This window comes from Ursus americanus, chromosome 11, assembly GCF_024610735.1.
Source record: "Ursus americanus isolate L20-20 chromosome 11, mUrsAme1.1.p, whole genome shotgun sequence".
Taxonomy (NCBI): Eukaryota; Metazoa; Chordata; class Mammalia; order Carnivora; family Ursidae; genus Ursus; species Ursus americanus.
The window spans coordinates 48,801,614-48,828,403 of NC_142137.1; the positions used below are offsets into that span (position 1 = coordinate 48,801,614).

At 39.9% G+C, this 26,790-nt stretch overlaps 1 protein-coding gene across 3 annotated transcripts in view; it reads left to right on the forward strand.

Annotated features, from left to right (window-relative positions):
• The window catches only part of PDE7B (phosphodiesterase 7B), a 319,969-nt gene that overhangs the window by 151,390 nt on the left and 141,789 nt on the right, over window positions 1-26,790 (forward strand). Inside the window, exon 1 of one of the 3 annotated variants that reach the window (XM_045814718.2) lies at window positions 20,778-21,330. The exons of the other annotated variants lie outside the window; for them this stretch is intronic. Within the exon in view, the coding sequence (XP_045670674.1) occupies window positions 21,093-21,330 (238 nt within the window). The 5' untranslated portion in view covers window positions 20,778-21,092. Of the gene's footprint in view, window positions 1-20,777; window positions 21,331-26,790 lie in introns of those variants that run through there. 3 annotated transcript variants of the gene reach the window in all.

The window sequence follows — 26,790 nt, forward strand, 5'->3', positions numbered from 1 at the left end:
TATATACAAGAAAATAAACTCACCCACAATACCACCAACGCTGATAACCATTGTCAATATTAACTTCTATAGAATATTCATTATATTATTTTCTGAGCTTTTCTACAGTCACATTTCATAATACATTTTTTCACAATTTGAGTGTATTCCTCCTTTTTGTGTATACATATACATACGATATACAGTCCATTCAATTTAAAACTAATTTTAATTACATAATTTACAAATATATTCTTATTTTGCATGTTTTTATAGAACTATATATCCAGTGTGTAACTTTGGGCCCAGTTGAAATTAGTTTGTAAGCTAAACCTGTTTTATTTCAAAGAGCTTGGGACTCACACAGACCTCTATTCATTAGTTTTAAAACACCACTATGAAATGACGTAGGTGGCAAGTATTATTATCACTATATTGCAGATGGGGCATCCAGTGCTGACAGAGGTTGCATAACTAAGACAGGGCTAGAAATAAACTAGGGTTATGTTGAAAGTAGGTAGAGTATAAATTATAAGTGAAACTTAAAAATGATGATGTGTGTTTCTATTGAAAAGCTCATCTCTTTGAAATGATAATGCATAAAACGTATGAGCCCTCTATTACTTTTCCATGAATTAAGATCAAACCTGACCTTGGGAAATCCACATGGATATCAACGGAAAGTTAAGCCAGTTGCATATGAAGAGTTATTGCCAGAACCTTGCCTGAAAGCTTACACAGTGTATTAGAGCTTCTTAAAGATTAAGTTGAATATGGATGTTGAAGTTAAAATACACATAGCTGTGTGCACATGCAAACACACAAACACACACACACACAGAATTTTAAGTCCAAAAGTAGCCCCAGAGCCAATTTCACGATATTTTTAATAGTAATCTTTACTCGGGCACAATTTCACTTGAAGTTGGTGGGATTCTTTTTCCGGAGTCAAGCCTGCAGAATCAAGCCTGTTGGGAGTCAGCAAACCACAATAGACGTCATCAGATCTCTGCTGCTTCAGGATATACACACTGATCACTGCAGGGGTCGGGGAAGGATTTTCTTTTCTTTTTTTTTTCATTTCTTTTTTTCATTCTTTTTTTTTTTTTTTTTTGCTTGCGTAAGCTTGCGCAATTATCAGCGGATATAACCCTTGCCTTTCTTTGAAGTGTGAGTTATCAAAAACTAAATAAACCAGATGGAGCTGTCTTCTGATTCAAGGTGACAGAGCAGACCGATGCCTGAATGACATTTCTTTTTAAAGATGGAAATAGAAGTACAAATTTGCTACATCTAATTTGCACCTTCCACTGAAAAGGTGGAGCCCCAAAAGAAATTTTCTCAGGTGCCCTTCCTCCTGAGAATAAGTAATAAAATTGAAAATAAGAGAAAGGTAGGATGATTGACGACACAATACATGCAGTTAGCCGGAGGATGAGGGAGAATTGGCCACCCAGGAAAGAAAGTGACAAACACTGGGTGGGTGGCATTCAGATAACCCCTATTCTCCTCGTGACCAGATAAATATACATTCTTGATTCCCAGATTCCTTCCATTCTTGGTGCAATACTTGAAAAAAAATTTTGACCAGGTTTTTGGCATTTTCATCTTTTCTGGGAATACTTCTAAATGACCTAGGGGAAATTTTCTAAACCAAAGAACAGTTTTGGCAGCAAAAACTAGCCTCAGTATGTATTATGATTGAGACAAAGTAATTTAGCCTTTTACTCATGCAAGGATCTATGAGAACATCTATATTAGGAAGAACAAACTGAATTTGATATTGTGGAAAATGTTTTACATTTTATTATTTTAACGCTATAAAAGAAAACGATGATTGATATTTTGCTAATAAACAAGAAGAAAGTAACTAGATTACTAATGTCAGTGTTGTAATTTACTCTGATAGAATTAAGTTCCCACTGTACTCTATTTGTTCTGTTTATTTTTGCTGCTTTCTCTATTTATCATATAGAAAAATATAAAACAAATCCTCTGGGCTTTATTTTTCTCATCTGTACAATGGGGATAATAGGTCCTATTCCAAAGGGTCGCTGAGATGATTAGATGATACAATATAAGTAAAATGTCTAACCCCATGGCTGTACATAGTAGATTCTTTCTGATGCATTTCTTTCTACCTTCTTGTTATTTTCTATGGCATTTGAAAAAAGCATGTGAGGACTTCAGTGGATTAATTGTATAAAGTCCAACTAGCAAGGGCACAGAGTCAAGTATGTCTAAAGTAGCTACCATTTATGAGTGCTAACTACATACCTGGCACATAATCAATGCTCTATAAATATTAGTTATTATCATACCACACACCTCATTTTATCCTCACAATAACCCTGGAGAGTGTTTATTTTCATTCTCATTTTCCAGTTGATGAAACTAAGGCTTGGGAGGTAAAGTAACTCGCCCAATGTCACACAGCAGGATTATGACAGAGCCAGAATTTCAACTGAGGTCTGCTCCAGAGCCCTGGCCTCACCACTGCAGCCACACCACAGCTCCTGAAATATTGGGCAGGAAGGCCTTGGGCAAATTTAATCATCTGGAACAGAACAGAGAGACCAGAAATAAGCCAAAAGGACCTCTGGAAATGAAAGACAAAGTAGCTGAATTCTCATCTGTGCATTCTAAGAGAAATTCTCAGTAGCTAACTCTACGCCTACTTTCTTACAAGCATAATGCCCTTCGAGGACACTTAACCAGCTGGTTTCGCAGTCCATAGAAGGTTCAAAGCAGTAAAACTGAGGGTAGTTTACTATAGCCAGTTGCCTTGAAAACAATAAAAATGACTTCTGAAAACCTGTCAAATGTTTACCTATACTTTTAAAAAGCCATAGTAGCCTGAGCCATTTAGCATAGGGGCAAATGACCTGAAAACACCCAAATACTCCTTGAAGTATAATTGATATTCCTCATAAAGTCGTTTAAGTTGTTAAATTGTTAAAGCAGAACAGAAATGTATTACAAATTTCATATAAAAAAACAAATTTCAGGGGCACCTGGGTGGCTTAGTTGGTTAAGTGGCTGCCTTCAGCTCAGGTCATGATCTGGGATCAAGCCCCAGGTCAGGCTCCGTGCTCATCAGGGAACTTGCTTCTCCCTCTCCCCCAACCCCCCCCCCACCCCACTTGTGCATTCTCTCTCTCAAATAAATAAATAAAATGTTTTTAAAAAATTTCATTCAAATATATATATTTTAGTTCAGGGGTTTAAATAGGAAATGCCAGGAAAGCTTAAATACACCTCCTCTGTTGGTAGTATTAGCTAAAGGGCTATGACAAAATTAATTTTTTCGTCATTAACCCTGAAAACTTAACAACATAAACTTTAATCTTTGGCTTTGCTGGACGTTCTTCCATCATATATGTTTTTGAATTGTGTGATCAAAGTTGTACCAATGGCAAGTCTTACATCGGGCAATATTCAAATGTCACTGACTAGTATGGTAAATGGGTTCTTGCATGATTTAAGGAGTTGGCAACTTTTAATCTCACCACTAATATTTTAACATAAAGTGTGCTCAGAAAGAAAACGAATACATTTTCTGGAAATACAGAAACTCCTGAACATTCTTACCTTAGGCATTTTTGACTGAACCTGTTATATTTCAACATCTTTACAACATTACTTCCATAGCACTGGGCAATTAAAGACTATGATGGCAGTGGATACAGTAGCCAGGGAAACCTTCCATGGTATTAAACAGTGAGTTGGGATTTTGAAAGGCACAGTTATCTTTTGACTTTTATCTGTAACTCTTCAGGCATCATTGGACAAATCATTTGATTAACAGAGGAATCCCAATCTTAACATAACTGGCAGGATGGAATTTATTCAGCTCCAGATTGCAGATTACTGAATCTAACATAAATCAGGGAGACACGCTCCAACTCCCAGAATCCTTGGGAAGCCCATAAGTGAGAACCAGACAAAACAGCACCTGAGAGATGGACTGATTTTTCTTTCACCTATTTCTTCATTTAGAGGATTACTTCAGCACATTCCCTGTTCAGTCTCAGACTCCTATTATGTAATCCTCTTTCACAGTAGCTCCATAAAGATGGGATGGGTAGATGATCATTCTGAGACCACATTCTTCACATGAAGACTTTAGGTCCTTCTCCTAAGTGGTCTTGGACAAGCATGGAGATATGGTACAATGGAGTTAACACATGAGCATTATGGCCAACCTGACTAAATGCAATCAATTCCTCAGCATCACAAATAATCTTGAACCCAACCTAGTCAAGAAAAAGAAAGCCATCACTTGGCATGTATGTGGATTATCATGCTATTTAGTCAAATAAAAACCTTTGAACACTCTAAGCAATGAAAAGAACATGGTGCCTTCAAAACAATACAAAATCTTAATTTGCCTTAAATAAGTCCAACAAAGTTCTGACGTTTCTTAAGATATTTATTTTCATACTTTAAAAATATATATATTGAAAAACATTCTTATTAAAAAAAATTTTGGTGACCATGTTTCATTGAACTTAGCCTACCTATTAACTGATTTTTGTGACCAAGCATCTCTCACCTTCAGTGGCATATGCCTGGGCTTCCCCCTCCCCCCCATAGGACCAGAAATGTCTGATGGCCACCCACCCATCTTAGTCTCTATTTTTACAAAAATGTAGTGTCTGCTTGTGTCCACTTCAGGAAGTCTATATGCATATTACTAAGGGAATTCTTTCAAATACAATGCTGGAAGTAAATACTACAGAAATACAAAGTATTATTCTTAAAATTGACTAACTTCTGAGATTAATAAATGATTCTCTGGGAATAAAGTGCTCAACCAAGTAAGATGAATAAAGTTAAGGATATTCCAGGACTAGTTACCAAATACTCTTCTAATATACAGGGTGCCTTGCAAAAATTTCATTGTCTCATATGATTAAGAAATTAATTCCCAGAAAACAAATTTTTTTATTATTATGAATTTTTTTGTTTATGATAGCACATAACCACTGAATATTTTCTTGTTAATGTATTTGTGTGCTTATGTATTTACTCTCTGGCTCTTCTTACTGGGATATAAAGTCTGACTTGTTCAAAATTTTGCTTCATGCCTAGATGAGGGCCACCTTTACGGAAGGTGCTTAATAAATATTGTTTAGCACTGTGAAATTTATTTTCCTGTCTTGGCTATTTACAAGTGCAAGAAGAATGAAGTCCTATGCCTCTGAGACCACCTGGAAAAGCTTTGTCACCTAGGGTCACACTATCATAACAAATCTCCAAGTTCTTTCATTATGGGCACCATCCTGTGGCAAAAAAAAAAAAAAAAAAAAGTTGCTTTATTTTTGGGGGGAGCCATGAGGATATCATTTTTAAAATTGCTACTTTAATGCCCTTAATGATGTTCCTAAGGCCTGAAGAGGTAAAGGAATTTCCCAGAGTGTTTTATCTATCAGCCACGAATGTGCTTCTTACAATGTCCTAAGGGATTGACTTATAGGTGACACTGCCTTGCCAAGAAAGCTTTTGATAATTCAGTAACTACGTCCTTTGATTGAAAGCGAGGGAAGAATGACATTTGAAAAATTCTCCTCTAGAAGTAATTACGCTATAGTGTGTTTAAGAGATTTAGGGAGAAACTAATTCAGCATTCGATGTTAATGGCTATCTATTCAGATCAAACTAAAAAAAAATAATTTTTATAGAATTAGATCTGAGGAATCTTCTAGATGATCTGAAACACATGTTAGAAGTTAGTACATGAGGGGGCACCTGGGTGGCACAGCGGTTAAGCGCCTGCCTTCGGCTCAGGGCGTGATCCCAGCGTTATGGGATCGAGCCCCACACCAGGCTTCTCCGCTATGAGCCTGCTTCTTCCTCTCCCACTCCCCCTGCTTGTGTTCCCTCTCTCGCTGGCCATCTCTATCTCTGTCGAATAAATAAATAAAATCTTTAAAAAAAAATAGAAGTTAGTACATGAGTTAAAAAATGGCATCAGACCATATTAAAGTGAAGGGCCCAATGCCGATGACCTCAGGGTCTTGGAGTATCCTTTAAGCTCGTTGCTAGTGAAAACCTGTACTTTTTTTTTCTTTCCTCTTTATTCTTTTGTCTTTGTCTTCTTTTTCCCCCATATCCTTGACCACTCCAAACTAAACACATACCCTCTATGTTTCCTTACTTTTACCTCTTCTATCTTTTCCCCTTCATATATCACTTTCTGGTTTTCCCACTGGTACCAGGGCTAAATGGCTTGCTGGTGCCAGCTCCATAAAGAAGAGAGCAGATAATTTGAAGGAAATGATAACAGCTGGCTTTTATGGAGTGCCTGCTTTCTGCCTGGCCTTCTATATATATTTTCCACAAATATTTTCATTTAAGCCTCTTAATTGGCACAAAAACTCAGTCTAATTTTTCCAACATCCTGGTTCTATTGGAGAATAGAGGCTGTTTTGTTTTTTTTCTGAAAACTCTGTCTCCGAAGGTTCTAAAGAAAAACCCCCAAGAAATAGCAACTTGAAGACAACAGATCGAGTGTACGTTTGACCAATAGGTTAGAGGTAAGAAAGCTGCAACAACTGGGGGAATCCCAAGTGAAATCTCAAGCACTTTTCTATAACCCATCTTCTTCTTTTTCCTTTTTTTTAGAGAGAGAAAAAGAGAGAGAGAGAAAGAGCACATGAGTGGGGAGTTGGGGACCAGAGAGAGAGAGAAAGAGAATCTTAAGCAGGCTCCGTGCCCAGCGCAGAGCTCATGGTGGGGCTTGATCTCATGACCCTGAGATCATGACCTGAGCTGAAATCAAGAGTCAGACACTTAACTGACTGAGCCACCCAGACGCCTCTATAACCCATCTCTTTTACTTGCACGTTCGTGTTCTTGGAGGAAAACGTGACTTTACTAACCATGTTAACGGGGGGAAAGTTCTAACCCTGAAGTAATTTCAAGAAAACCAGTATATGGTTTAGGTCAAAAAGAGTACTTGATTTTGCAACACCAAGTGTCCCTTCTGAGGTTTCCCAAAAATGCTGTGGCTACCCCACACAGAACTCTCTCCATGTTTTTGCCACAGAAACAATAGTGCTATTTCAGCATTCATTGTACTCGAGACCACTTTGGGAGGTGCTCTAAGGAAGCTATCAAAGAAATAAATACCTGTACTCTTATGATCTACTATCATAAAACATGAAATGCAAAATGGACATAGAGGCAAATGCTAAATAAAACAAGGCATCAATTATAATGTGTCTTAATATATAGAGAGAGATGTAGAATAATTAGATTTAATTGGATTTAGTCGTGCAAAGCTTTGGAGTATTTACTGTTTTTTTTTTTTAAGATTTTATTTATTTGACAGAGAGAGACAGCCAGTGAGAGAGGGAACACAAGCAGGGGGAGTGGCAGAGGAAGAAGCAGGCTCCTAGTGGAGAAGCCTGATGTGGGGCTTGATCCCAGAATGCTGGGATAATGCCCTGAGCCGAAGGCAGACGCTTAACGACTGCGCCACCCAGGCGCCCCTTTACTGTGTTTTTTTTTTTCAAATAAGTGAATTAATTTGTTAATTATTACGGTTTCAGGAAAAGGGGAATACCAAAAGTAGTTGAGCATCCTGAGGGTCTGAATAATTAGCCTAGGGGTTTGTACTTTCCTTTCCTTAGGAATATTTCTGAAGAGCCAAGCCCTTATGTCACTTTGCAATGCCTTTATGAAAGATGGTGCTATGTAAACATGATGTGAAATGTACAGGCTTACATTTCCCTAGTAGAAGGACTGTGACTATAAATGGCTAAATGACCACATTTACCATGTAGAAGTAAGCCAAAGAAAGGAACTGAGGCAGAAAACAGATCTCTGGTCCCCTGGAAACATGGCTGTCCTCAGCTTCATCCCTGATCTAGTATTCCAGGACAGAGATCAGCTGGGCCAGATCTGAATTTCCCACATGTATTGTCATCCATGCAGAAAGTGACCCAAGTTATTTCCTTAACACTCGGAAACACTTAAGGCTCCCTTCCCCATCCCCCTTTTCTGGCCAAGCTATCTAGCAAACACAGATGCAGCTGGCATAATGACAGTGTAAGCAGCCTTGCTAAATAGCTCCCAAAGGGAAATACCTCTCCAATGTGTTGGGTAAATCTAGTGGACTCCATTCACCAATTCCACATCATCATTTTCTGGTTCTTCAGACCCAAGAATTTAGGTCTGAGAGAGTAGTAGAATTGCTGCTGCAGTTATGTTTAAACAACACAGAAACTGCTCTGTGATCTTTTGTCACTACTCCCAGATGGTTCCAGTGCATGGCAGTGGCAATCACAAGTGCTGCTGTGGGTAAATCAAGTCACTTTTCATAAGGAATAGAGTTATTTTAGGAGTATAGGGTCTGATTTGAAGAAACTACCCCATTATTGGAGGAACATTCATGTCAATTTTTTAAAATGTCCATGTACACCACGTTCTTTCTCTCTGACCATACTGAGAAAGCAGGACTTTCTTCAGCATGTCCTGGGCGCAGGTGTGGCAGAGATCTAAAGCCCAACCTGATACTGACAGCCGTGACCACATGGCAGTGAATCTGGCTTGAGGAACACAAGGTGTAATCCTGCCATGAAGAGCAGGTATAGAAATAGGTGCTGGTGTGGAGGTCCCTTAAAAAGTTAAAAATTGAGCTACCCTATGACCCAGCCATTGCACTACTGGGTATTTACCCCAAAGATACAGACGTAGTGAAGAGAAGGGCCATATGCACCCCAATGTTCATAGCAGCATTGTCCACAATAGCCAAATCGTGGAAGGAGCCGAGATGCCCTTCAACAGATGACTGGATTAAGAAGTTGTGGTCCATATATACAATGGAATATTACTCAGCCATCAGAAAGAATGAGTTCTCAACATTTGCTACAACATGGACGGCACTGGAGGAGATAATGCTAAGTGAAATAAGTCAAGCAGAGAAAGACAATTATCATACGATTTCTCTCATCTATGGAACATAAGAACTAGGAAGATCGGTAGGGGAAGAAAGAGATAAAGAAAGGGGGGGTAATCAGAAGGGGGAATGAAGCATGAGAGACTATGGACTATGAGAAACAAACTGAGGGCTTCAGAGGGGAGGGGGTGGGGGAATGGGATGGACTGGTGATGGGTAGTGAGGAGGGCACGGGTTGCATGGTGCACTGGGTGTTATACGCAACTAATGAAGCATCGAGCTTTACATCGGAAACCAGGGATGTACTGTATGGTGACTAACATAATATAATAAAAAAACATTAAAAAAAAAGAAATAGGTGCTGGTGTGTCATAATTATTCTTTCCTTCTGACTTTCCTCACTTAAGTGTTTATTCTGATAGAACCAGATATAGTTGCAATCTATGAATCAAGCAGAGTTCCTACTGCTTTCTCCAATACCTTAACCACACAGGTATTATAGCACAGTGTTAAGAGGGAGTGCTCTAGAATCGGCCTGTGATGGTTCAAATCACCCTTCTAAAGCTCGATAGCAGATGAATCTTGAGCGAATTACTTTCTTGAGGGATGGGGGGTCATGATAGTACCTACTTCTTCTGGGTTCTCTCGTAAAGATAAAATAAGGCATTTCATTTAAATGCTTAGTACTGTGACCAGGTACATAAGCACTCGGAGGAAATGCTTCTACTCAGGTCTGTGGGAATTCAGGGCTTACGGTGTCTGGATAACGCTTCATTATGGGCAAAATTAGAAAATGATCTGCTATGGATTGAATGTTTGTGTCCTGCCAAAATTCATATGTTAAAACCCTAATTCCAGTATTAGGGGATGGGGTCTGTGGAAGATAAATACGTCATGAGAGTAGAACCCTCATGAATGGGATTAGTGTCCTTGTAAGAAAAGCCTCTAGAAAGGTGACATCTCTCTCTACTATATGAGGGTACAGTACACGGCAGCCCCAGGATGAGGACCCTCACCAGAACTTGACAATGACTTCAGACTTCTAGACTCCAGAGCTGTGAGAAATAAATTTATGTCGTTGAAACCACCCAGTCTTTGGTCCTTTACTGTAGCAGCTGAAGCTAAGACATGATCTAACTGAAACGGTTGATTTGTTTCTAAAGTCCATTAAAACCCTAACGCTGCATCATTTGTCTTTCTTTGCTCCCTTAGAATAACTTTTCCTAAGTTACCAATTTGCTGGGAACACAGTATCAACTCACTTGAGAAAAGTAGTGAGAATATTCTTGAAATTTTAAAATCATTGCAGCTAAACTTTTGAAAATTCTATCAGCAAATAAAAAATAATTAGCAAAAATATAACTAACCACCCATGTTTTCCTGGCTAGACACAAACTCTATATAATACAGTTGACAATTTTTTTAAGTTTTAAATAGATTTCTCAACCTTGCCCTCAATGTCAAGATATGGAAAAAATGTTCTGAAAATAGTTGCTCGTCATCATTATTAAGAACAAACACAAACTGAGACCTGTTATGTCCACATTGACACTGTAGCACTAAAATTCACTGTTTCTCCATTAAATTTGTAATTAACTTTAAGTATAGGGTCCAAGTTTGTATATATCAATCACTTAGCATGGGGCACTCAATAATTTGAGAACCACTCAGTAAATGCTGGTTGAATGAATTGATGGATAAATGAAGGGTATATCACGAGGGCTTTGTGTTGCAAAGTATGAAATAATGGTCCCTTCTGTCTTAATTGGAAGACGAGACAGAGCATCAGAGGCAAATAGTGATACAAATGAAGTTATCTTACAAATGGATAAGAGGTGCCTGCTTTGTTTAAACAGAAAAGGCAATTTGAAGTGGAACACGAAGATTTCATGAAGAAAATGGGATCTTTTTCTGAATTTGATGAATGGGAAAATCTTTCCCAACAAAGTGAGCGACAATATATTCATTTCCTAAGGCTCCATAACAAATTACCACACATTTAGTGGCTTAAAACAACATGTGTTTATTATCTTATAGTTTTGGAGATGAGAAGTTTGAAATGGGTTTCACTGGGCCAAAATTAAGGTGTCCACAGACCTTCATTCCTTTCTGGAGGCTCTAAGAGGCAGTCTGGTTTTTGCCTTTTCTATCTTTTAGAAGCTGTCCTCATTACTTGGCTGGAGGGCTCCTTTCTGTCTTCAAAGCCATCGATGGCCAGTGAGTCTCACATCTCACCACTCTGACACTGACCCTCCCACTTCCCTCTTCCACATTTAAGGACCCTTGTGATTTCACTGGGCCCATGTGATAATCCAGGAGTGTTTTCCTATCTTAATGTCAGCTCATTAGCAACATTAATTGCATCAGCTACCTTCATTCCTTTTTGCCATGTAACCTAAGATATCCACAGGTTCTAGGCATTAGGATGTAGACATCTTGGGAGGCCAATATTCTGCCTACCATACAAAATACGACAGCACATCTGGCATGTCCAGACAACAATATCATTTTCATAGAAATATTGGGTGTCAAATGTAAGCTCAGTGAGTTTACAGAACTAGGTGAGTGGGAACCTATTTTTGAAAGCATTATATGCCCAACAGAGGGATTTAGACTATATTTATAAGTAATAATTCTCTTTGTGCTGGGTTAATATTAATATTTTCATCATTTTTCACTTGTTACATATTTGAAAATGACATGGTCATAAAGTACGTCCAATTCACAATGCCACAACCATTAAAGATAAATAAGACTTCACTGGAGCTTTTTTTTTAATATTTAATGAGAGATTTGAAAAACACATTTTTGGGGTTCATTTAATTCAAAAAAAGACAAAAAATATAGAAGCACATTGGTTTATTTCCTGCAAAAGATTTGCTCAAATAAATGGTTCATATTTTTAAAAAATGAAAAACACATTTTAATAATAGCTCAAATCAATTGATTCCTCAAAGTTTGAAAGCAGAATAGAAAATGATAACAGCATTATTAAAAAGGCATTATTAAAAGGTGACTCTGGAGTTACCCCCTTATACTCTAATCAAGATACACAGATGTAAGAGTAGCAAGGTATGTGAACATATGGAAGTCAAAAGTAGGTGTATTTTACCTTACACTTAAATAGGCAACAAAACATTAACATCAAAGCAGAGATGGATCAGAGAACAAAAAATACAAGAAGTCTCATTATCAGGCTGCAGAATGGACCCAGCAAGGTGGTTATGGAGAACAGAGAGTAGGAGGACTCAGAGGTTCAGGTAAGAAAGTAGGGTGGTACCAGTTAGGAACCATATGATGTAGGCAGAAGAATATGCAATCATTTTAGATAATTTATGAAATAGAAGAAGGAAAATTTAGTTAGCTTTGAACGTGGGCTGGAAAAGAAAGTTCACAAAAAGAAATTCTTAAAGAATCTTTTCATGATGAAGAGCTTATACATGCATCAATGTTTCAAATATTCTAGTGTGCTAGGCGTTCTTTCCTTGATGATGGTGCTACTATTATTCTTCCAGCAACACTACATATCAAAAGGGGAGGGGGCTGGTGAGAATGCCTGTACTGTTCTATACGGACAATGCGTTCTCTATTGTCTACATGCTATCTATTAAGTGGCCTCACCTTATCTTGATTCTCCTTCCATCACAGAGGAAAAAGGGGTCCAAAATTATCCGAAAGAATAACCATCATATATATTACTTTTAATCTAGTATCTTCCAGCTTTTCTCTTCCCTGTTTTTTAGTTCCCCCCGGGGAACAACAGGAAATATAGGTGTTCGTAATCATAGCAAAGGACTTAGCCTTAGAAAGAACCGGGAAAGACAATGGGGAAAAAAAATACACCAAACTGTGTTTCCAATTACCAGCAGATGCTTTCATTTATTCTACGCATTCTTAGTTAACCGTACAAATTTTTAATTACGTAAAAGTGGTGGTGTTCTAGCCTATGCTCTTGATTACCCTCATCTTCCAGTTGATTTCACATGCTTCTTGCTTCTGGCATCACTTTCCCACAAATACTATGCCTGGAGCTGCATAGATTCTGAGCGATACCTGATAAAGAGTGCAGCCTGTTGCAGAGTTTATCTTATTTATCTCTTGTGTTTTGTGTTTTGCTGTGGCTGTGACATTGCCGTCTGTTTCTCCGAGTCAGCAGCACCACTGGCTGCTGGTTGTAATGCCATGAATGCCTACTTTCTTTTTTTCCATCTTTGCTTAGTGGAATCATCTGGCTACCATTCACTCGTGCCTGGAATATCACATTGGGAAGGATTGCCAGGCTTCATCCAAAGACCACTTTACATAGACCTCTAATAAATCAAATGAAGGAGAAGTCTTGGTGAGAGTATCCCTAATGATGGAGATCAAAGACTCAGAGTCTTGCCTGTGTTCTGATTGTTCTGAACATAGCAATAGGAGCACAAAAAGTACTGGAAAGAAGGAGGAATGGCAAAATTGGCCTAAGCAGATTTTGCTTCACATTTGGTGAGAAAAGATTTTCAAAAATAGCTATTTGGTTTGAAGTTAAGATGCCATCATATGAGGGGCGCCTGGGTGGCTCAGTCGTTAAGCGTCTGCCTTCGGCTCAGGGCGTGATCCCGGAGTTCTGGGATCGAGCCCCACATCAGGCTCCTCCACTGGGAGCCTGCTTCTTCCTCTCCCACTCCCCCTGCTTGTGTTCCCTCTCTCGCTGGCTGTCTCTCTCTCAAATAAATAAATAAAATCTTAAAAAAAAAAAAAAGACTCCATCATATGTATTATTCATCACAGTGGCTTATAGTGTACTTTCAATCGTATTTTTACAATTAATTCATGCGGGAAAAGTAATGAATGAATGAAACAAAATTGAAAAGCCAAGTAGTTGTTCAATGTCATGAATGTCGCCGAACACAGTCCTGCTCTTACACTGTAGTTCCGGTTGTTTATTTCTAATTGAGAGTGTTTGACCTGAGCCAGTATTGATTGTTTCAAGAGTCCCAATATGTGTATCTGTAAGAATTAGGACTCTAGCTGCATGTTCTTTCATAAATAACTAATATGGAAGAGGCAGAAAGTATCTGCTACATAGTAGCCCTCTAGCCTTGGGACTGAGAGTATGGCCCACCAACAGCAACCTTGCAAAAACAGGGAACTTGATAGAAATGCAGAGTCTCAGCTCCCCACCCAGATCTGCCCAATCAGACTCTGCACTTAATAGGATCTCCAGGTCATTTGTATGCACACTAGCAATTTAAGAACCATTGCCCTGGGATAGCACCTGAGAGATATCTTCAGGCATAGATATTTTCATAGATTAATTCATAATCACCAGGAGGTAATAAGTGATAGAGAAAAAAAAAGAATATTTTGAAGAGGCAGTAAGATTATACTCCCTACACATGTAGCAGTTGAAATTTCCTTCTCCTGAATTGACTTTGAACTCCATAAACATAAGCATAAATGAAGGCCAAGGGAACAAAGAGGTCCTGTTAGAAGATTTTGTTTTTTATCATCCTCTCACTTTCCTTTTATGCTGTATTAATAATCTCTCTATATCTTATTAGTGGTTGAGGTATTATTATTATTATTATTATTATTACTACTACTGTTAAAGAGGGGGAAAAACTCATTCAGGCATTCCTCAGCATTTCTTTGAAGGATGTCTAGATCATCTGCCCTCCAACCTCCTTGAGGTCTACTCCGCTTGACCTAACTCTTGAGAGTTTCCAAAATTTGTATTCCCACTGGCAAAAAAAAAAAAAAAAAAATGTATTTCAGACTTTGCTTAGGCTAATTTTTAAATATTATATTTTGTTTTACACACTCCACTTCTTTTAAAAACACATCAATTAAACAGAGATCAGCAAGGAGCAATCAAAGTTATTACAATGTGGGGCACCTGGGTGGCGCAGTTGGTTGAACATCCCACTCTTGGTTTCAGCCCAGGTCATGATCTCAGGGTCATGGGATCAAGTCCAGCATTGGGCTCCACACTCAGCAGAGTCTGCTTGAGTTTCTCTCTCCCTCCCCCCTGCTTGCTCTCTCTCTCTCTCAAATAAATATATAAAATCTTTAAAATATATATATAGGGTTGCCTGGGTGGCTCAGTTAGTTAAGCATCTGCTTTCGGCTCAGGTCATGATCTCAGGGTCCTGGGATCAAGCTCCTCTTTGGGCTACCTGCTGGGAGTGGGGAGTCTGCTTCTCCTCCTCCCTGTGCTCCTCTCCCCCTCACTCATGGTCTCTCTCTCTCTCTCTCAAATAAATAAGCAAAATCTTTAAAAAACAAATTATAAAAATGCTTGAGGCATACAGACCCCCAAGTGAAAAATTTGAGGCCCACATAAATTAGTCTAGGAAGATGAGGCCAGTGGAAGGCCTGGACACACATGTTCACAACCACAGCATATGACACAGAGCTGTATAGCTTGTGAACATCAAATGTACCATTAGTCACTGTGTGCTGAAATTGAAATTCCCAAGCAAGGGAACCTATACGGTATTAACCAGAATAGTAAATAATAATGACGGTGCAGATCATGCAGGCTGAGACCCTAGGTGTGATTTATGGGCTGTTTGCACACCTCCAAAAGACAGTTACAATGAACATTTATTCTGTTGAGACCTTTTATTTTTTTAGCACATATTTTGTTCTTTATCTATCTGTTCTCATTCACACTTCAATCATTTTGTCTTCTTTACCCCACCTTTATACGTTAAATCTCTCACTACCTCTCCCATTGGGCCACTGTCCAGTACCTCAAGACGCCTGCCTTTGATTTCCTCTGCTCCTGCATTCTCTTGGGGAACATGAATTTCCAAAGTAGGACCTACTTCAAGGGTTGGGTAGGTGACTTTTCAGCTATCTAATAGATCCCAGGAAAACATAGCCTAAAGCTGAGTTCAGGTAACTTGTCAATTTAATTTCTTATAGCTTAAAAATAATCATTTAAAAAGTTATAGTGCATTATGGTTTTAAATTACCTCACAGGTTAATCTAATTCTATTTTTACAAGATCCCAGTGTGATGGGTAAGGTGGTTACTCACACCATACCCATTTATGGAGAAGTCGCTAAGTTTGAGGCAAAGCTCGGTGGTGAGTTGAGATCAAAACATACTTTTTGTCACCCTAAGTAGTCTTAGAGGGCTGCTTTGGTGATTTCATTGCTGTAGCTATTTATTCAGAAGTTGACACATCACAATATGAAATTATGAAATTACTCCACTTAGAATCTTCCCCAATTGGAAATAAGTTCTGAAATCCTAGAAAGCCTTCAGCCAGAGGATACCATTGTCACACAGCAAAGTATCAGATGTTCAGTAATGGGGAGAATAGCAAGGGATGGGGGAATCGTTTGTTTTGAGGGTTTGTTGTTGTTGTTTTTACCACAAAATGATGTCTTTTTTTATGTATGGGTTTTCAACAGCAGGGAGGAGGAGCAAAGTAGAGACAATCAAGTCTTCTTGCCATCTTGTTCTCAATCCCTGTGTTACCAGACTCGTTTGATATGGGTTAACTGTCAGATACAGTAAACTTAGCATTAGTTAAGATGTCTGAGAGCCAGGAGAGAGATCTCATGCCAGGTAAACCCTGGTTTTTTCTCTTTAAATGAGTAAAGCAAAGAAATGGAAAAAGGGGTAACTCACAGTGAAAACCGGAACCTAGGGTGGGGAGGCCAGGCAGGTCCCCGGTGCCCGAAAAGGGTTATATAAGAGGTTCTCCCGTCTGCTCTTGCTCTCATTAGTAATACATATCTGCAAAGTGAATTAGAGAAGACTTGGTCATAGTTTAAACACCTGTTGTGAAATCAAACTATGAATCTATTTTTCCTACCTCATCTTTCTTCATCTTGCCCTGTCCACTCTCCTCCCTTTCCATGTGACAGGGGAGATGTGTGTGGCCTTATGTGGTCGGTCTGCAGACCAAGTCCCTTTCCCTATTTGCTGTCATCATTCCTTGAGATTAGTTAAGGCCAAAGTTATTACATTTCTATTTCTTTTGAAGGACACTGTAAATTGTTCGAGCTTCTTCTACTTAAACTACATTAGACAAAGTTGAAAGACCTGTTTTTCCTTCCTTGCCCATTTTGAATTTCATTTGAATTGCATTTGTGAAACCAGGGTACTCATGTGTGTGTTTGTGTGTGTGTGTGCGTGTGTGTGTGTGTATGTGTGAGTGTTTACACATCTGTATTTGAACTGATGGAGAGGAAAGGTCTGGACAAATTAATAAACTCCCTCAATAATTTGAAATTTTTCTTTAAAGACAGAGGCAGAATGGGGTTCCATAAGTATATATAGTATTGCCAAAATATCTAAGTGAGATTTCCATTAAAATGAAGTCTTGTGAGAATCTGTTAATAAATTCAAAATTACAAAAAAAATCAAAATAAGTATATATTTCCAAGTTTCCATTAAAAAATACATTTCTTGGGGCACCTGGATGGCTTACTTGGTTAAGCATCTGATTCTCAGTTTCAGCTCAGGTCATGGCAGGGAATCTGCTTGAAGAGTCTCTGCCTCTGCCCCTCCCCCCACTTGCACACACATGTTCTCTCTCTTTCAAATAAATAAATAAATCTTTTAAAAAATGTTTCTTAAAATGCTTAGAAATATTTAATATTGTTAATACTTCTTTTTTAAAATCACATATAATAAAGATGTATCTGCTTAATGACTAGAACACCCACAAGTCTACAAGATTTTTACATAGCCCCCAGAACACTAGAAATTCTTCAAAATAATCCAGGTTCTAAATCATTATGTCTTGGAATCTTTGTTCTTGGCCATGAACTTTAGTATTGTGGTTATAAATTCTTTCCGTTATAGCTGCAAACACATAGCAAAGTATTTTTGGTAGAATTAGGAACCATTGGAACAAGCTGTCTTTGACTTGGTTAGTTCTCATTACATTTCTTTTACATGCACAAAAAAAAACCTACCCTGTTTTCCTTTTAATGGAAAGTTAGGTTGGCTCACAATGCCTGAAATTAAAAATAAGGTTATTTTGAAAGTTTAAAATGTTCTATCAGTAGCCCATTAATTACAGGTATTAAGATGTGTAAGAATCCTTGCAAGTCACATCGATGAGACCTCTTTGCTCCATGGCTCCGCTGGATATAGAACCTTCTCACCAGCCCCTTTTCCCCATCCCCAGTGATCCAAACTTCTGGCTACAGGTATACCTCAAGGTGAATAGTACTCACTGAGGAAGGTTAAAATCACAGCTTTATAGGCATGCTTTTCCAAAGTAATTCTCTGAAGGACAAAAAAGATCACAGCCTATACTAGCTATGAAATGTAACAAAACCACTTGTTAGAGAATTGTGTGGCATAATAATTTTAGTCCCAAGTACTAGCATCTTGTCAGTTTATCCCAATCTCTTGAGCCTGCAGTTGAGCCAAAAATCTCCTGAGCCAAGCTTTCCCGCAAGATTTCCTGGACTTCCTGTTTCTATGTGAGACAGAAATACCATGAGAATGACCTTTCTTGTGGTATTTTTGCACTTCTACCATGGGATGAAGATAATCCCATATTAAGGAGAATTTTTTTTAAGAATTCTGCAACCTTTTCAATTTTTAAACCTTCAAAGTAGATTCCTTCTTGGAAATGAAAAATTTGAGATGGTGTTTGCTTGGCTCTAACTCATCTCTATTAGGATGTATTCATCTTCAATGATCCAACATTTTGTAACTTCTCTAAGATATTTTTACAAGGAAATATGCAAAACAATACAGAGAATACAGTGGAAATTTATATGCTTGGATTTTTTAAAATGTCATTCTTAAGGAAATGTTCCATGAAGAGTTGTATTCTTAATACATTAGCGTGTGTGACATATTATATCATATATTTGTTTTCTTTGTTCTTAACCCCTTTGTTCCAAGGGTCAGGATATCCTGATGCTAAGTACTATTGCAAAATAGCTGAACAAAAATAAAAATAGTTGAACACTTAGGAAACTCTTTAGTTGTTATGTCAAGGAAGTTTGTGACTGAGGAGTGAGTTTAAGACATTATCCAGGAAATATGCTAATAGAGTGCAACAGCCTACATGTGCTTATTAAATAAAATCATTTCAAATCTAGAGAGTCTTAATGCCGCAGTCTGATAGAAGTGTCAGATAAGAATTGGAAGGGCTGTCAGAAGTGGTGGAAGTAGCACACTGATGCTTAAATCCCTTCATCCCTTAACAACGAGGGAAGTTAAAAAAAAAAAAGGCACATCTTTCTCATAAGTGGATCACTGATTATTCCCTAATTGGGTTGAGTGAATACCTGGTTGTTACAAGAAGAGTTGTCTGATCAATATTTCAGTAATGAAATTCACAAAGAATAGTGTCTTCAATGTCTTTTATTGTGGTTTTATGCTCTCAAAGGATGGTGATGACTCTTTACCTATTGGGAAAGAGAGTTGGTTTACCAGTGTGTTTTTCCATCCAGAAAAAGAAAAGGCACTTAACTTAGGGTGGAAAACTAAACTTATTAACCACAGGCTTAGAGGAATAATGATAACGACAAAATAACAGTAGCCTTCACTGATGTCAAACTGTAAAAAAACGAGGTGAGGGCGTTGAAAATAAAACATACCCTACAATGGTCTTTTTCCTTTCCCCAAAGTCTCCTCTCCCCTAAAGAAACATCAAATGATTGTGTGATAAACCTGCCCGGCAAGAAATGTAGAGCAGGAACAACAGATTGTACCTCAGCAAAACAAAATGCCAAGCAAAATAAAGCACTTTGCAACGCAGAGATGTGAAGAGGAGAAAAAGTTGGGCTTGTTGCGATGGCCTCCAAGAAAACAGGAGCTATCCACATGAATGTTCAAGTTCAAATTGTTCCTACAAACCCAATTTGCTGACAAAGGTGCCAAACACAATACCACCCCACTTTCATTTATGTCTGGGGCTTTTCACGCAAGCTACAGGGGGCACCCCCTTTTGTTGAATGGGTTCTGACTTCCAGGGTTGGTGTCTCCACCTCGGAGCCGTGGGGCCGAACAGCGTGGCGCATGATTGTCCTCAACTGAACCGCGCACAGGCGGGGGCACAGCAGTTAGTGGCCCACATACGAAGTCCAGAGCGCTCTGGGTCTGGAAAGTGGATCGGCAACAGTCTCCCCTTTCTTTTCACTGCCATGTGTGCGCCCCCCCCCCCCCCATGAAGAGCATTTAAAATTATCGTTGTTTTCCTTTGAATGGGTTTCTAGCAATCCCAAATTACGTGTCCGGACTATACGCCCCCACTGCACGTTCACATGAGGATCTTGATGCTTCCCTAAGTCACTTCTGTCAGAGTCAGCTTTGGAATGTGATTCAAAGTTACTTCCCTTCCAGCTGAAGGGCAGCTGAGGTTACAAAGGGATTTGACTAATAGGCCAAAACCCAGTTAGGTTTGCTGAGAACCGAATGACAGCAGAGGGAGAGGGGGTGCAGGAGGGGAGTGTGTGACCCGTGGTGCTGAGGCTCCATCCCGGAGCCTTCTGCGTAACCCCATCCCAGGGCAGACCTAGTGGACAGGCAAGGTGGCCCCCGGCCAGACCTTCCAGAGAGCAGCAGCTGCAAATTGGTTCTGCCGGTGCGCAGCTTCCCGTTTTCCAAGAGCTCCTTGGGACTCGCGCGGCCCGGAGCTGGGGGGGGGGGGGCGGGGGGGGAGTTTCTAGGCTTCCTGCACCACAGGGGTGACTCTTCACCTGACACCTTCAGATAAGCGGCCTCTGGAGGACCCCCGTGAGAGGCTGGCAAAGGGGAGCCCCGCTTCTTTGCCTGAAGACCTTAGCGGCTGAACAAGCCACTTGACAAACTTTGACAAGCACCAAAGGAGAATTGGGAGCACATGAATCGAGGAGGAGAGGCAAACACTAAAGCCTCGATGGCTGTACCCCCTGCCGCCGTCCCAGCGGCAGCCTGGGATTAATTAAGCGCCGAGGAGCAGCCAGTGCCCGAGAGAGCAGGGGGAGAGCGCGCCCCATCTCCAAGGAAGGCGCCCGGGAACACTTCTCACCGGCGAGAGACCTGGCCAAGCGAGTCGCCGCGCCGGCAGCCTTTGCGAGGGACGGAGCGACAGGGAGGCTGTGCCAGGCTGGAGGAGGCTTGCCTTTCCGGAGCCGGAGGAGACTTCCCAGGGCTTCGCCTTCCCCTGCCTGGGGAGACTGTCCCCGCTGGTAGCGGCGGCGGCCGCGGCGGCCCCGGCAGCAGCAGCCCCAGCTCCCCGGCGGGGCCCCGGGGCAGAATGCCTGTGCTAGAGCGCTACTTCCACTCGGCGGAGCTAGGCAGGAGGTGGACGGCCCCAGAAGGTGTGCTGCCCTCCTCCGCGGGCGGCCGGCCGGGGTGCCAGCAGGGGCCGCTGCCCTGGGACTTGCCCGAGATGATCAGGATGGTAAAGCTGGTGTGGAAATCCAAAAGTGAGCTGCAGGCGACCAAACAGAGAGGCGTCCTGGAGAACGAAGATGCTCTCCACAGCTTTGCAGGTAAATTGACGGTGAGGTGAGGTGCCGAAAGGTACCGGGGCCAAGGCTGATGACTGTCGGTCCCTTCCTCGCAGAGCCCAAGCCAGAAAACCGAGAGAAGGCAGGACGACAAACTGCAGCGCGGGGTTCGAGGGCTGTGATTAATGAATGTTTGCTTTATTGTAGAAATGCATCTTAAAATTAAGAAGGATGTGGTAGGAGGAGCATTAATAGACGGAATCAAGTAACCTGGGCTCTGGGCTCAGCTCACACTTGATTGCCCTTCGGCTTAAACAAGTGAAATTTCCTGAACTTCAGCCCCCATCAAAGAAGGTGGGGGTGGACTTGGATGCTCTTTAATGGCCATCCTGTCTCTGCAATTCCTTATTGACAAGTCAGAGTTCTCTCCAAGACAATATTCTATCTGGGCTGCTCTTTGTCATGCTTTTTATAAAGTAAAACACATTTTCCAATTTTTAACTATGGCGCTACAGTGTGCATAGGGTTCCCAGGACGGATTTGGCCTGGAAGCTTTATCTGTCCTGGGAAAGCTGGCAAACTTCCTTGCCTCGGTTTCCCTTTTGGGCATGACAGTCAATAATACAGATTCCCCCAGTGATACCAGGAAAAATCAACTACCTCACAAATGTGGAAATGATGACTCATAGGGACTCTGTCATATTATAAGAATGTACTGTGTTTAGGACAGTTGTGGAGAACCTGGCTGTGTTTCTGACAGCCGGCACCGCAACCACAAAGACACCTAGAGTCCCTGTGAAGGATCCGAAGAGGCTCTGATAAAACCCGAAACTAAGAAAGTGTAACTGGCTATAGGGTGCTCTCTTCCTTTAGGGAATGTGTTGGTAGATATTTCGGAAAGTGGTGGTTCACTTTAGAAGAACAAATATGAGCACGCGTTTATGCATTTGGAGTCTTGGCTAGCCCTATGCAGTGGAATCCTGACAGACCATTGGTGGTGAGAGGTGGGAGCCTAGACAGGAAAGATAAACCAAAAATTACCTCTCTCTTGCTTATGGGAAGGGACGAGGAAATCAAAACGCGACTCATTTTATTTTAATAATTTATGCAGAAACTTTTTAAAGTTGCCTAATAATCTAAAAAAGAATATCATTACAAAATAATGTTCTGAACAACAACAAAAAAGATTTGAAAGGAAGGAAAAAAATACTGCTGGTCTCTAGTAAACAATGAGTACTTAGGAATGAGAAGAAAACCGATGAGACTGAGGTTTATGTGGCAAGTAGGAGACAGATGCCCAGGGAAATGGGTCCTGGTCAGAAGAATTGAGGTAATGCCAAAGCCATCTCGTATTTCATGTGAGTAGTACAAGAAAAGTGTAAAAACCCACCTGGACAGAAAACTTAACTATGACACTTCAACTGTTACCACTCTTGGTTTGTTTCAGTAAATTAAATGATTAAAATTCATATCTCACATTATGCCTTTGATGAAACTACCTAATCCAACAGATGTTAGTATGTGTTGGGGATAGGTTTATGTTATTATTTATATTATATGGCAGTGGGGGTCTAATTTCTCGAAAAAACAATACTTCAGACAGAAAATAGAACTCCCGTAACTTTTTATCACTTAAAAGGGACTTTTTCTGAATGTTACAAAGTTGACTAGTGGAGTCTTAATTAATCCCGGACCACTGCCTACTTTCTGTGGAATCTCTCAGCAGCCACTTCGGTGGCTGTTCCCGGGTCTGTGCCCCCTTTATCCTGCCTGCAGAGAGGCATGCTCTACTCCAACACCTTCTACCTCCTCTTCTTCCTGCCCTGCCTTCGCATTCTCAAGGAGATGAGGGGCTTTCTGGCATGGGCATGAGACTTTATTGTCCACATTGGCAGCAGCATGGGCCACATGGTGCAGCCCCAAAGACAAGTGGCTTCACTTTCCAAATTGTCTCTTACTTTCTCTCATCTTGTCCCTGCTGCTGCAGCTCCTTCTCGAACCAGGAGCTCTGTACCATTCTACCCAGAACAGCACGATGGTGAGGGCCTCGGGAACACTTGGAGAATACTTCCCCAAATCTGGCATGCTTTCATTTTTAGAAAGAGATGGTTTAAGCTATGTTCAGTTAGTGTACAGTGTTTTATGGTACAAAGCTTGTCAAAAAAACACCAAGACACACGGTGATCTCTCTCTCTCTTTTTCTCTCTCCCCCCCTCTCTCTCTCCCTCCCATTCTCCCTCTGTCTTAAATCTGACCCTTGCCTCAGAACCCTCAAACAATTCATACTTTGCCAATGCTAAACAACTTCCTGTTCCTCAAAATGCACAAGTGGTGCCCTATCTCTGAGTCTTGCCTGATGCTTGGAATGTCTTTCTTTGACTTAGCCAACTAAAAACTTTTTTATTCAAACTACAAAGTCCAGCTCAAGCATCCCTTTCATTGTAATGACTTTCCTGATCTCCACACCCACATCCCTGAATCGTCCCCCAAAGTCATTTATTTCCTTCTCTCTGCTGTCTTGACCTGTATAGATGTTACATTTATAGCACACATTTTTTGCCATGCTATAACTGCATACAGGGAAACTAAAAATTATAGCATTCTATGTATATCTTGACTGCTTGCGTTAACAGATAAATAGGTTTTGTGTTTTAAAACCATGAAATTGAAGAAATTCTGGATAGAACCAACAATCTTGAGGACCTTAGAGATGGATGCCACTGTTTCTCAATGAATTGAATGCAACCTTAAATTTCCTTAGAGAGGAGCATGATTATTTTTACTCATACTTCTTAGACAAGACTGGAACTTTGTTTCTTGCAAGTGAAATGGAAAAGTGCTCTGGAATTTTTCTTAGGTAATAAAGGGAGAGAGCAAAAGAATTTATGGGAATACATAAGCATGTATTCATGAGAGATTTTAAGATGAGATTCACTGAACTGCGAGTAATGGAAGACAGAGGGGAACAGTGTCTCCTAAAGGGAACAAGGACATACTAGGGAGGAGCTTGCATGTGTGAATATCTTCCTGCCATCTTCAGATGGCCATTGGATGGAGACTAACAATGGCTATCACGGCAATATGCTGGATGAGGGAATGGCGGATGACAGGAGGAAGTGGGGCTCATCATCTGCACATGCCGGGATGCATGCATCTGGGCGTTGGTGAAGGCACTGTTTGCCCTGGAGAGAGCTCTGGAAGTTATCAGCATGCCCAAAGTTGGAGCATCAACTTCATTCATTGGATTGTACCCAATTATTTAATTTTCTTAATACATCATTTTCCCTTTATGAAACAAAGGGTAGTCTAATTATCTAGTTAACTCAAAAAGGTAAATAGTAGACTAGAGACTAAACAATTTGTTCAGGGTCACACACAGATCCTGTGTTAGAACCAGATCAGGATCTCCATCACCCAACTGTAGTCCCCAAAACTGACATAGTCAGACCACATGCTGGGTAATTTAAATTTAAACCAAGACATCACTTTATTGATTATACATACAGGGACAAAGGAACTCATGATATAGTATAAATCTTGGTCAAACCAGAAAAATTATATTATATGCAAAATAAATCAGGCTAGTGTGCCTTTACATTTTTCTACTTATGTTGTGGGCTTTAGTTTTAGATCCAAGCTTCAAGGGCTAGGAAGACCCAGGGGAAGATTCCCCATCTATTATCAAAAGAAAGTAAGCTTTAAGGCATGGTGGTAGAAGGATGCCCAGGAATGGGGGCTGGTTGGGGAGGGGGAAGGAGGACAGAAAATAAAGAGGCAGTTTCTCAAATGCTGTGAGTACACATATTAGTCTAATTGTGATTCTACGCAGCAGCGTAAGGTTAGACATCCCCTAACAGAATTCATTCATAGTTGAATAAATAATTTTATTTTGGAATTCAACCAAATAACTAAAAACTCTGTAGCCGTGGAACCTAGCTTTCTTTTGGTGTCTCTGGTCTAAATTTTACATTATATTTTACTTATTTATTAAGCGTGTTCCCATTTCAATAGCCTTTGGCTTCAGGAAAATATAAAAACACATAACTCCCTAAGAAAATTCATTTTCCCCATAGCCATTATAACTTGTTCAGCCTTTCCAGGAGAATAAAATATCAGAAATTTGCTTTATACTTAGCTCTAAAAATCAAACCACTTCAGAGGAGAAAATCTCCAAAAGGATTCTTTGATTCCAGAACTCTTCAATTCAAACTGACATTTAAAGTGCTATTTTAAAATATCTCAAGTATCAAGTATAATATAAATTAAATATGTTGAAGATTGAATATTCCTATTATTATAATTCAAGGAACATTTATTGGATGCTTAGTGTATACTAGGGACTGTGCAAGGCACCAGGGACTCCGGGAGGAATCAAATACTTATCGAGAGAAGAACAATTATAAATTGGTGAATTGGAGTTCTATCTCCAACTTCAGTGTGAAAACAAGCTTTTGTTAGTTTAAACCTTTCCATCAACTCAGAGTATTGGCTATAAAACTGGCAAAATTCAGAAACATTTGTAAAAATTCAAACATAGTTTCAAACACTCATCAACATTAATGATTCATTCAAGGCAGGACAAATTGCTTTGATCAAAGAATCAGTGAGTCTTAACATTAGATAATTGACATTAATTCATAACATTTTTCTAAAACTACTTCTTGTAGACATTAGCCTGCTCTCAATCTGTTGCTGTACTGGATAATAATCATTGGCACTTTAATCTGTTTGTAAATGTGATACAAAATTGAGTGGAAACTGGAACCTATCATCTTACCTTCACTAAATCTAGTCCTTCACCTGACTTTCTTGTTTTCATAAATGATCTGACCCCTGCAGAAACCTAGGTTCAAAACTGTTCCCTCTAACTGTCCAGTTCCAATTGGTTCTAAGTCTATAGTATAGACTAAGAGTACCAGAGCATTGTTGCAGTGCTGAGATTTTCACATTCCTAAGTCCTACCTCTCTGTTACTGAACTGTGTGAACCTGGGCAAATGATTTCACCTCTCTGTACGCCTGTTTCTTCTTCTATAAAAAGAGAATGCCAATAGTACCTTCACAAAAGGTGAAGATTAAATGAGATAACACCCCCCAAAAAAGTGCCTAGAAAAGAACCTAAGCCCTACTACCTTCTGAGTAAATGTTGACTATTATAACTATTGGTACTGCTGCTATTTCCTCAATAAGTACCTCACACTCATCACCAGCTTTCCCTTCAGTTCCACGGCCCTTGGCCAAACTTCATGATTTGTCTATCATCTCTCAATAGCTTCCAACTCCAGTACTCTCTCTATGCCTCATCTTTCCACTCTGTGATTTAGGTCAATAACATCAAAAGGAAAATCAGAACATGTCTCCGCCCTCTTTAGACTCCTCAGTGCTTCTCCATTGTCTGCAGAGAAAATCCAAATTCTTTTATCTTGCATTCAAAGCTCTCCATACTCTGGAACTAGCTCACTTTTTCCTGTCTTATTTTTCATTGTTGCCCCATAAACACTTAC